Source organism: Anastrepha ludens, chromosome X (assembly GCF_028408465.1).
Source record: "Anastrepha ludens isolate Willacy chromosome X, idAnaLude1.1, whole genome shotgun sequence".
NCBI classification, from domain to species: Eukaryota; Metazoa; Arthropoda; class Insecta; order Diptera; family Tephritidae; genus Anastrepha; species Anastrepha ludens.
Window position 1 is genome coordinate 79,311,554 of NC_071503.1, and position 12,299 is coordinate 79,323,852.

At 40.4% G+C, this 12,299-nt stretch overlaps 1 protein-coding gene across 1 annotated transcript; it reads left to right on the forward strand.

Moving 5' to 3' along the window:
* Nucleotides 1-6,021: 6,021 nt before the first annotated feature.
* LOC128870244 (uncharacterized) lies at nt 6,022-11,474 on the forward strand. Its single transcript, XM_054112845.1, has 3 exons — nt 6,022-9,394; nt 9,466-9,882; nt 10,801-11,474. The coding sequence occupies exons 1-3, from the start codon at nt 6,022-6,024 to the stop codon at nt 11,472-11,474; spliced, it is 4,464 nt and encodes a 1,487-aa protein (XP_053968820.1).
* Nucleotides 11,475-12,299: the final 825 nt, after the last annotated feature.

Below are 12,299 nucleotides of genomic sequence, written 5' to 3' on the forward strand. Positions count from 1 at the left end.
AAGTCACCCAGACATGCAGGCAGCGCGCGTGTAGCTTGCGCGAATAGAACGGTGTCTGATTATGCAATCTGCGTAATAGCGAGAAAGATACCCCTAAACCTCTTGGCAGATGAAATATTTCGGCTCTATAACAGACAGGGAACGCGGCCCACACCTGGAGAAAAAGCAGCGGTGCGACTGCTGACAATACGCCGGTGGCAGCAGCGGTGAGATGAGTCACAAAGCGGACGTTGGACCTACAAACTCATACCACGTGTTGATGAGTGGTTAATGAGAAAACATGGAGACACCGACTATCACCTTTCACAGTTGCTCAGCGGACATGGCTGTTTTCAGGAATACCTGCACCGGGCAGACAGCCCTTTCTGTCCAAACTGCCCGAATACAGACGAAAACGCAGAACACGTCATGTTTTATTGCGACCGCTTTAGAGAGGAACGAGCTATACTGGAGCAATCCCTGGGTCATCAACCGTACTTCAGCACCCTCATACAAGATATGTGCGCAACCAGCGGTATGTGGGAGCCAACGCAAACGTTTGCAGGTAAGATTATGACGCGACTTCGCCATATTGACTGGGAACGCAAAGCGTTTCAGCCTCAGAGAAGGCGGACAGTCTCTGACGAACCGACAACAAGCACAGACGTTTGAGTGAAACACTCAATACAGTATCATACAGAAGACAAGACGGTAGTGAATTAAGATAACACTACTGCAAGCTTTCCGATGCCTCCTTTACTTTGGACCACCTATAAACATAGTGGAAGTAATTGAGACTATCGACGGTGTATAGCCTTCATACGCCTACAGGAGAGGAACCTTGGACGCGGGTACCTGTAGTGCCCTCGGACATAAACGCGGCTCTACCCAGAAGTTATACTTTTGTGGTCCCAGGGTAGGACTAGCCGATATGGAGGATTGTTATAGTATTAGTGGGAGCGTGCCCCACATACCATCGGTGTGACGGCACCTTTGAGATGTTTCTGACATTTTGATTTCAACCTCCTTCAAAAAAACAAAAAAAAGCTACTTCAGAACGGCAGACAATATGAAAGGAAGCCAGAGAGCATAGCTTGTGTTCATGGCAGGAAAAATGGAGTTCGTCCCTGAATGGACGCTGGACGTACCGTTTGATTCCCATAATAGCCATATGGGTTAACCGTAAACATGGACAGTTAGACTACTATCTGATCCAAATACTGGTAGGACATGGGTGCTTTAAGTCCTATTTTTTTCAGTAAGAGCGCTTCAACTTTTGAACTTTTTTGAATAAAACACAAGCGGTTTGACTTTTTTAACTAATTTTTTTTTTATTATCGAGTTTGAACATATACATTTAAGTATGAAATTCGATTTCTTTTGCATAACCACCGCGTGCACGTTTTACGAAGTCCAATCGTTGAACCTAATTTTCGACCACTCTTTTGCATAAATCGGCCGAAATTCCAGCAATTTCGCGTTCAATATTGGCTCTGAGCTCACAAATCGTCGCCGGCTTGTTACTGTAGACCAGTGGTCGCCAACCCGTCGATCGCGAGCTACCGGTAGCTCGCAAAGGCAATTCTGGTAGCTCGCGCTGCTCGCGTTGCAAAAAATCCAAAAGTCTGAAAATCATACCAGTATTAGCAAATTTCAGAAATTTTGATAATAAATAGATAAACAGCGGCAACACTGCGGTAAGCGATTTCGCGCCGACAAACACGAGGCGAAGTCGCGTCTCCGTTCTAGGATCGGCTGGAACCGATTAGCGTGTTCGAGAATTTTTTGGCTTTATATATACGCAATGCACGTCGACCTTGCGCTCAGTTTAATACGGCATTATCAACGTTCTGCGTGCAGCGGTTGGGTTAGAGTTCGAAACATTATGGCAAGCAGTAGTAAGAAGGCGAAGACATACCATTTCCATTCGGAATGGGAAGAACAATACTTCTTCACAGAAGTTAAAGGCAAAAGTGTTTGTTTGTTATGTAATACATCTGTGTTAGTTCCTAAAAAAGGAAATATTGAGAGGCATCATAAAACTGTACATTCGATTTTTGAGAAGGCATTCCCGTTAAATTCTGCCACCAGAAAAGAAAAACTGAAACATTTAAAAATCCAGTTAATTGGACAACAGTCAATATTTTTGAAAACAATCGACAAAAATAAGGCTGCAACTGAAGCATCTTATCGTGTTTCCCAGATAATTGCACAAAAGAAAAAACCTTATGAAGACGGGGAAATCATAAAACAAGCATTTTGGAAGCTGCAGATTCTTTATTCGCCAACTTTAGAAATAAAGACGAAATAGTGTCTGCTATAAAATCTATGCAACTTTCTGCTAATACAGTGATGAGGCGAGTAGAAGTAATGAGCAATGATATTTTTTTACAGTTAAGAAGTGACTTAGATAACTGTATTTATTTTTCACTGCAACTGGATGAATCAACAGATGTAGTTGACACCTCACAGATGGCCATATTTGTCAGGATGGCTTTTAGTGATTTTACAATTAGAGGAGATCTTTTGAAGTTTATTCCACTCAAAGGACATACTACTGGGCTAGAGCTGTTTTGTCATTTAAAAAATCTCATCTCTTCTGAGAAAATTCCTATATCAAAAATGGTAGGCCTGACAACTGACGGTGCTCCAGCTATGGTGGGTTGTGATAAGGGGCTCGTGGCGCTATGTCATAAGGATGAAAGTTTTCCACAATTTCTTAGTTACCACTGTATTATACATCAGCAAGCATTATGTGGAAATTTTCTAAACTTGAACAACGTTATGAAACTGGTGGTGAAAATTGTGAACAAGATTAGAGCTCAAGCGTTACAAAGAAGATTATTTAAAACCTTGGCTGATGAAATTGACTGTCAATACGGAGAGCTACTTCTTCACTCTGAAGTGCGATGGTTAAGCAGAGGACGAGTGCTCAAACGTTTCAATGATGTCCTGCCTGCTATACTCCAATTTTTCAAAGAACGCGTTGAACCGATTCCTGAACTGGAAAATTCGACTTGGCTCAGAGATTTTGGTTTTCTTGTGGACATTACAGAGAAATTAAATGAGCTTAACTTGCAGCTTCAAGGTAGGGATAAAGAATTAGCGGAAATGATTTCTGATATAAATGCATTTATTACAAAACTTGAATTTCGGGAACAAAACCTAAAAAACCGCGATACTAAGCATTTTCCTATTCTTTCCGAAAAGTTGTCCAAAAATCTATTAGAGCCCTATGACAGTAAATATCATATGGAAATAGTTTCTAACTTGAAGGAAAACTTCAAAAATCGTTTCAAGGATTTCAGCAAAATTGCTTTAGTGACGCAATTTGTTGTTTCACCCTTCATGGACATTGATATACAACAGTTTGCAACTTGTGTTATGAACAACTTTGGTGAAGACATTGCTGTGACAGAAATGGAACTGATTGCTTTTCAAAGTGACTTGACTTTAAAATCTTTAGGTTCAAATACAAAATGTATATGGACTTTAGTAAGTAAAGATAAGTATTCAGTTTTATGTCGTGTTGCGTTGAAAGTGAAGGCGTTATTCAGTTCAACTTATTTGTGTGAATCTTCTTTTTCCAATATGAAATTTATTAAAAATAAATACCGCAATCGTCTTACAGATATACATTTGGATAACTGTATTCGATTGACTGTATCAAATTATACTGCAAATACAATATTAAAAAAATTGTCGATGAGTCAGAATGTCAACCTTCTCATTAAATATGCTCTTTTTATCTGCCCATATTTTATTTATATAATAATGTACTACTACTGTTTTGTTGTTTTTTTAAGTCACTTGTGATTTGCCATTATGACTGCAAAAACTTTTGTTACGATTGATAGGTGTGAACATGGATGTAGTTATGCATAAGTATAAGCACTATAAGTCATAAGTTTATTATATATAGAACGTATATTAGTAAAATAAATACATGTATTGTATGTCGAATATAACTGTGTATTATTTAATTTATGTTGGCTTGTGCAAGTAGCTCGCTGTTTATTTCAAAATCTTGAAAGTAGCTCAACACATTGAAAAGGTTGGCGACCACTGCTGTAGACCAATGACTTCACATAACCCCAAAACGGGACGGCTTGTTAAATGGACCGTAAAATGGCCGTAATGCTCCTAAAGTAGCAGCAACAGAACGATTATTTTCATAAAAAATGTTCACGATTTGCAATCGTTGCTCAAGTGTGTAGCGTTCCATGATGAAATGTATGCTAATGAAGTTTACAAATGACAAGCGAAAAATAAAAAATATTACGTCGTTCGCCCTCCCTATCGGAAAAAAGTTGAAGCGCACCTATTGAATAGCCCTATATATACAGGGTGGGCCATATAGCGTTTGCCTTTTGAACCACCAATTTTTTTGAGAATGGTAACACAAATGATATGTCAAATGTGTTCATAATTTACTTAAAGGTTTGACATTTATGAAATGGGACGCTATACGCTTGAACAAAATTGGAAAAATGAAAACCTATTTCCAAAGTGGTGAGTCTTCTTCTTCTTTTCTGATTTTCACATCGATGGCTACGTCAAAAAGCAAAATTGTCGGATTTGGGGCGCAGAAAACGTGTACAATATATTTATTAGGTTTTTTTTATAGCCGATTTTACATGGCCCACCCTATAGGTATAAGCACGAAGACGACCCATACTGTTCTTATTGTGCATCAACTGTAGAAGACGCAGAACATGATTTGTTTGTCTGTTCGCGAGTTTCGTTCGAAAGGGAAGAATTAAGCACTAGGGTGGGGAGGCCAATTACGGCTGTAAACCTAGTGGATATTATGATTCAGTCAGAAGAACATTAGTCCGCTGTATGTAATATGGCAAAAATAGTAATCTCCAAACTACGTCGCGCTGAACAACAGCGCAGATCTTCATGAAGTGATGCTTGACGGTCGACATCGCTGAACAACACATCGCAAATTTTCAGGAATTGGCAATAGGCCACTCCCACTCCCGCGAAGTCAAGCTTAACGGATGTCCCGCGGTGGGAGGAAAACGGAGCTGGAGTGGGTTTTTGGTGGATTTTCGGCTTTGAATGCCTTGCGCCACCTTAAATAAAAATAAAAAAAAAACCAAAAAACATTCATATGCATATGCGTATTATGTATATAGGTATGTATTACTGTGGGCAAAAAGTAAGGTGAATTTGGTTGTAAAATGAAAAATCTTTATTTATTCTTGTAAATCAATTTCATCCCCTTCAAAATAATCCCCTCTCGATGAAATACACTTATGCCAACGATTTTTACAATCCCCGAAACATGCCAAATAGTCCATTTCCGGTATAGCTATCAGCACCTTCTTCGATTCAGCTCTTATCTCCTCAATCGGCTCGAAACGCGTTCCCCGGAGTGGTCTCTTGAGTTTTGGGAATAGCCAAGAGTCACACGGAGCCAAATCAATGTATACGGTGGTTGCGGAACGATATGCGTGGAATTTTTGGCGAAATGGTCACGAAGAACGAGTGCAGTGTGAGACGGTGCATTATCGTGTTGCAAAAACCAAGAGTTTTTGGCCCATAATTCTGGTCTTTTTAGACGAATTACACGTAAACGACACATAACGCTCAAATAATATTCCTTATTAACAGTTTGGCCAGGTGGAAGGAATTCATAGTGCACCACATCACGAAAATCGAAAAAAACTGTCATCATGACTGTTGCCGACTTAAGCAACCCGTAAAAATTTACGAAATAGAGCAACTCTGCGCGAAATTATGACTTGTCACTATAACTAAGCTTTACTCTTTTATATCGCTCATTTCATTTTTATCGGTGCACGCGGACACTTATAAGGCCTAATTGAAAGAAATAAAGAATAAGAGAGGAAAACTAAGGTAAAGAAAAACTGAAATATAATTAAACTATGAATTGTAAAAAATATGTAAAAACTAAAAGAATAAAATAAATAAATACCTTTACAGGTTTTTTAAAGCATCAATCAAAGAAGCTATTAAAAATTAGAATCCTCTTTTCTTTACAACAAAATCTTTAAAAAACCTTATTAAATGATGGCGGAATTAAACGGTGCTCCAGCAACGCTAAACACAATGGCTGAAGAAGTTGTAGTGCAAAATGATTGTGAGTATAACGTCACTAGTCCTGCACCGCCTGCAGATCAAAATTTACAAATAAATCTAGATGGCGACGGTGGCAGTCTCAGCGCACCACAAGAATTGCTAATCCATAGCAGAAAAAAACAGCTCCGTTTACAGCAACTAGAAGAGACCCTGCGTTTAAGAGAAGAGTATTTACGGGAAAAATTTCGCATTTTAAACGCAGAAGATGCAAACGAGGAAATAGAAGGTCCATGTGTTATTGGCCCCACCAAAATGTGTGGAACTAATGTGAGCGGTAACACAGCATTTTCTCCTACTCCAATGCAGCCTGTACAAAATAACAGAACCAACATATGTCCAGCGCGTGAGGTACCGGTACATACGGTTATGCAGTCACCACGTCAGCCGTCGACGCGGACTGCGGCAGAGCGTAGTCAGGCCTTACATGTAGACTGCAACGGTAATTCGCCAAACATATTTACAACATTCACAGCACCAACAAGTACAGCACGTTCGCCAAATCAGGTATTCGCAACTCAATCAGCCGATACCTGTAATTTGACGACTTCGCAGTTTGCAGCGCGGCAATGCGTGCCAAAAGACTTGCCGGTATTTAGCGGTGACCCCCAAGAGTGGCATATTTTTGTTAGTGCATATGAACAGAGCACGCAAATGGCTGGTTACTCTCATCATGAGAATTTAGTTCGCCTTCAAAAATGTCTACGTGGTAAGGCTAGGGAGGTCGTGCGCAATTTACTGGTATTACCGGAGATGGTACCTGATATTATAAATACGCTCAGAATGTATTTTGGACGTCCTGAGCAAATACTTAGAATACTTATTGATAGGGCGCGTCAATTACCATCGCCTAAGGGTAAACTTGATCTACTCATCGACTTTGCATTTGCTATCAAGAATATAGTAGCAATAATTCATGCAAGCAAACTAAGCGGTTACCTCAACAGCCCATTACTATTGCAGGAATTCGTAGAGAAGCTCTCTCAGGAGTCAAAACTTAACTGGGCAATTTATTCAACTGGCATGAATAACCCTTGCTTGGAAGATTTTTCTACCTGGTTGTCCACATTGGCTGAAGCAGCTTGCCGTGTTACGAATCCGGCATCACTCTCAGAGAAACTTAACAAGCGTGAAGCTCATTTGCACACGCATAAATCTGATGCCGTTTTAAAACAATACGAAGAAGCAAAATCTATGCCCAGATGCGCAGTATGTAATAACCCGCATAAGGTTCCTCAGTGTGACCGTTTTAAAGCACTCACTATGAATGAGAGATGGGACTTTGTTAAGAGGAAAAATCTATGCCGCCAGTGTTTGGGAACACACTCTCGCCGCTGCTGGAGTAATAAGTCGTGTGGGGTGGATAGCTGCACAATACGTCACCACAAACTCCTTCACAATTCTGATGCTAACAAAAATAGTGAAGTTTCAACGATGCTGAATAACCACCGTTCGATTTCCAGCGACAACACCACATATTTTCGAATCTTGCCGATAGTTTTGTATGGAAGAAATAAAACAATATCCACATACGCGTTTATGGATGATGGATCTACACTAACACTTATAGATCAAACACTTGCAGATGAATTGGGTGAGGCTGGCGTTCCCGATCCTCTATGCATTCACTGGACTGGAGACATAAACCGATATGAAGCTGATTCGCAACGACTCGATTTACGAATTTCAGGTAATATTCAAGGTGCGAAAATATACTCACTCCGAGGTGTTTACACGGTTAGTAGCTTAAATATGTCATCATCAACATTGATTGCTGACCAATTGAAAACAAAATATGCACATTTAAAAGGCATTCCCTTGCCAAACTTTATTGACATAGTTCCTAAGCTAATTATTGGTGTAAATAACCCCAATTTGATAATGGCACAGAAGGTACGTGAAGGTGGATGGCAAGATCCCGTAGGGGCGAAAACAAGATTAGGGTGGACAATTTTTGGTGGCGGTAATAATCAGAGTAAAGGTAACGGATTAAACTTACATAAATGCGACTGTGAGAGCGATAACAACTTGCATGAACTCGTTAAGTCTTTCATGTTGAATGAAAATATTGGAATTTCAGTGCCAAAGGTAAATCCAGTTTCAATGGAAGATCAACGAGCCATAGAAATTTTGGGTAACTGCGATTTGCATGAGGGTCAGTACACCGCGAGCTTGCTGTGGTCAAATGATAATATACGATTGCCAGACAGCTTGCCAACAGCTCTTAGTCGCTTTAAGTGTCTGGAACGTAAGTTATCTAGCAATCCTGAACTACAACGCAATATGCAGGAACAAATTGACAACTTAGTTAAGAAAAATTATGCGACCAAGTTACCGAACGAAGCTATAAATGATCGTGGTGACAAAATTTGGTATTTGCCGGTTTTTATTGTCCGCAATCCGCACAAGCCAAATAAAATTCGACTTGTGTGGGATGCAGCCGCAAAATCTAGAGATGTATCCCTAAATAATTTCTTACTGAAAGGGCCCGATATGTTAACTCCACTAGTAAATATATTATTCAACTTTCGAATGGGTAGAATCGCAATATGCGGTGATATCGAAGAAATGTTCCACCGCATTAAGTTACGACACCCAGACGCAGATGCTCAGCGTTTTCTCTGGCGTACTAACATGAATGATCCGATAAACGTTTACAGGCTCAACGTTTTAAGTTTTGGTGCTTCTTGTTCTCCATGTATAGCGCATTACGTGCGAGCTGCTCAAAATTCTCAGGTAGCGTGTGCAATAAAGAATCACCATTACGTCGATGATTTTACTGATTCGGCTCGAACCGTCGACGAAGCTATCAAATTGGCAAAAAATGTTCGAGATGTTCACTCTAAATGTGGTTTCAACATGCGTAATTGGTCAAGCAATTCGCCAGATGTTTTAGCAGCGCTTAATGGAGATGGGGAGCCACAACTTAAATCATTTGACTGCAGTAAGGATGTCATAAATTTCGAAAAAATACTTGGTATGTACTGGGAACCAAAATCCGATACATTCAGCTACGTGCTCAAATTTGTTCGGCTTAAGCGCAATGTATTCGCGGACAGGGTCGTCCCTACAAAGAGAGAAGTATTGCAAGTGCTCATGTCAGTTTTCGATCCGCTGGGACTAGTAGCTTGCTTAACTTCATATCTAAAGATTCTTATTCAAGATATCTGGCGAAGTGGAATAGACTGGGATCAACCGTTAAATTATGAACTTTCATTGAAATGGAAAACTTGGATTGAATACATTTCCGTTATTACTAGCGTGTCGGTACCGCGTTGCTACTCTCCACTCCTTTACGAGGATGACTGTAAAGTACAACTGCATACGTAGACGCAAGTGAAAATGCATACGCAGCCGTATCATATTTTCGTATTGAAGCTGGAGGTCACGTCGTCAGTAGGTTGGTGGCAGCTAAAGCAAAGGTCGCACCGTTGCGCCCGCTCTCAATACCACGACTGGAACTACAGGCTGCGGTAATTGGTGCACGTTTAACAAACATGGTTGAGGAAGCACATCATATAAAATTTGAGAAACGTTGCACCTGGAGCGACTCAAAAACCGTTCTAAAGTGGCTTCATGGTGATCTGCGTAAATTTCAACAATTTGTAATGTTTCGTATCGCTGAAATCCAAAAAGCAACTGCTATCAGTGAATGGCGTTGGATACCAACAAAAATGAATGTCGCTGATATTGCTACGAAAACGAGGCCTTGCATTGAGGTAGCTCATCAGTGGATAAATGGTCCCGCTTTCCTTACTTTACCTACTAAAGAGTGGCCGGAACAAGAAGATCTGGGTACGGTGAACCCTAGCGAATTTCGAACTAAGCTTCTAATTCACAACGTGCGAAAGGTAAATATCAACTTTGAATATTTTTCGAATTGGCTTCGACTATATAGAGCTATAGCAAACTGTGTGCTTTACATCGAAAAACTTAAACAACGGCTCCAAATCACATCGGAAGGCAGTCATCTAACCGCATGTCATTTTCGGCGTGCAAAACTGTTTATTTTTAAGACAATCCAAATGGAACATTTTGACGACTGGTCATTGCTTAAAGTTGGTAAGCCTGTATGTAAAACTGGTCCGCTACGAAACCTGCAAGTTTATATGGACGACGAGCATCTCATTCGCGTGAAAAATAGGGCAACATATTTTCAGTCATGCGACCAGCCTCAACGTGATTTCATTGTTCTACCACCTGGTCATCGAGTAACCCATCTTATAGTAGATCACTATCATCAACGCTTTTACCATATTCAGCACGAGACAGCCTTGAATGAGGTAAGACAATTGTTTTTTATACCAAAACTGCGATCGTTATTTAAAGCTGTGAGGCGAAATTGCCAAGTATGTAAAATCGCGAACGCCGCTCCGCAAGCTCCACAAATGGCGCAATTACCCACAGCCCGGCTTGCCGCATATTCTCGTCCCTTTACATATGTTGGAATCGATTATTTTGGGCCGATCTTAGTTACTGAAAACCGCAAGGCGAAGAAGAGGTGGGGAGTATTGCTGACCTGCCTGACAATAAGAGCTATACACATAGAAATAGCCCATTCTCTAAGTACTGACTCCTGTCTAATGTGCTTGCGAAATTTCATTGCTCGCCGTGGCTGCCCTGTTGAAATATATAGCGATAACGGTACGAATTTTCGCGGGGCTGATAGCTTTTTAAAAGACGAGTTGCTTAAACTGAATGCTTCTATCGTAGAACGTGAACTTGCTCACAAAGGTATCGCCTGGAAGTTTAATCCACCAGCTGCACCTCACATGGGTGGAGCATGGGAACGCCTAATAAGAACAACAAAGGCAGTGCTGTATAAGATTTCGCCGTCGCAGAGATTCTCTGATGAAAGTTTACGTTCGGCTTTGCTGGAGGTGGAGATGATCATTAATTCTCGACCGCTGACATATCTATCGCTCGACTATGAAGACCAGGAACCGATTACCCCAAACCATTTTTTATTGGGCAGTTCAAATGGAGCCAAGCCGTTTTGTAAACCTGAAGAAATTAGCTTAAAAATGAATTTACGTCAAAGCGAGATAATTGCGAATTTATTCTGGCGTCGATGGGTACGTGAAATGATTCCATCACTTACACGTCGCAGTAAATGGTTTGAAAAAGTGAAACCCATAAGCGAGGGTGACATCGTATTGATTGTCGATGAAAACGCAGAAAGGAACACTTGGCTAAAAGGTATAGTCGTCGAAACAACGATGGCAAAAGATGGACAAGTAAGGCGTGCTAAAGTAAAAACGAGGCAAGGTGTTTTAGAACGACCAGCAGTAAAGCTTGCAGTGCTCGACATCGGCAAAGACAAGGCAAGCTCCGAAGATTCGTCCGCTTACCGGGGGGACATTGTTGCCGACTTAAGCAACCCGTAAAAATTTACGAAATAGAGCAACTCTGCGCGAAATTATAACTTGTCACTATAACTAAGCTTTACTCTTTTATATCGCTCATTTCATTTTTATCGGTGCACGCGGACACTTATAAGGCCTAATTGAAAGAAATAAAGAATAAGAGAGGAAAACTAAGGTAAAGAAAAACTGAAATATAATTAAACTATGAATTGTAAAAAATATGTAAAAACTAAAAGAATAAAATAAATAAATACCTTTACAGGTTTTTTAAAGCATCAATCAAAGAAGCTATTAAAAATTAGAATCCTCTTTTCTTTACAACAATGACCTTTATTTTTGAACGACTTTGACGTGCTCTTTTCGGTCTGGCCTCGCCTTTAGCGTGATATTCGCTTGATTGGTCGGTTGTTTCAGGGTCGTAAGCATAAATCCAAGTCTCATCTCCCGTAATGATGCATTTGAACTTGTCTTGATAGTCTGAAAGCATTGTTTCACACACATCAACGCGACGACTTTTTTCCAAGAAATTGAGAGTTTTCGGTACCAAACGACATTTGACTTTTCGTAGGCCCAAATGGTCTTTCAAAATGGTTTTCACAGATCCTTCTGATATTCCGATCATATCAGTAAGGTCTTTAACAGTCAACCGACGATTTTTGAGCACAAACTCCTTCACTTTATTGACGTGTTGGTCATCTGTTGACGTCGATGGTCGTCCGGAGCGCTCCAAGTCATCAACACGTTCTCGACCCTCTTTGAAGTCTTTGTACCACTTATAAACATTTTTCTGCGACATGGTCGAATCACCAAATGCCTTCTGCAACATACTAAACGTTTCCGCAGCCG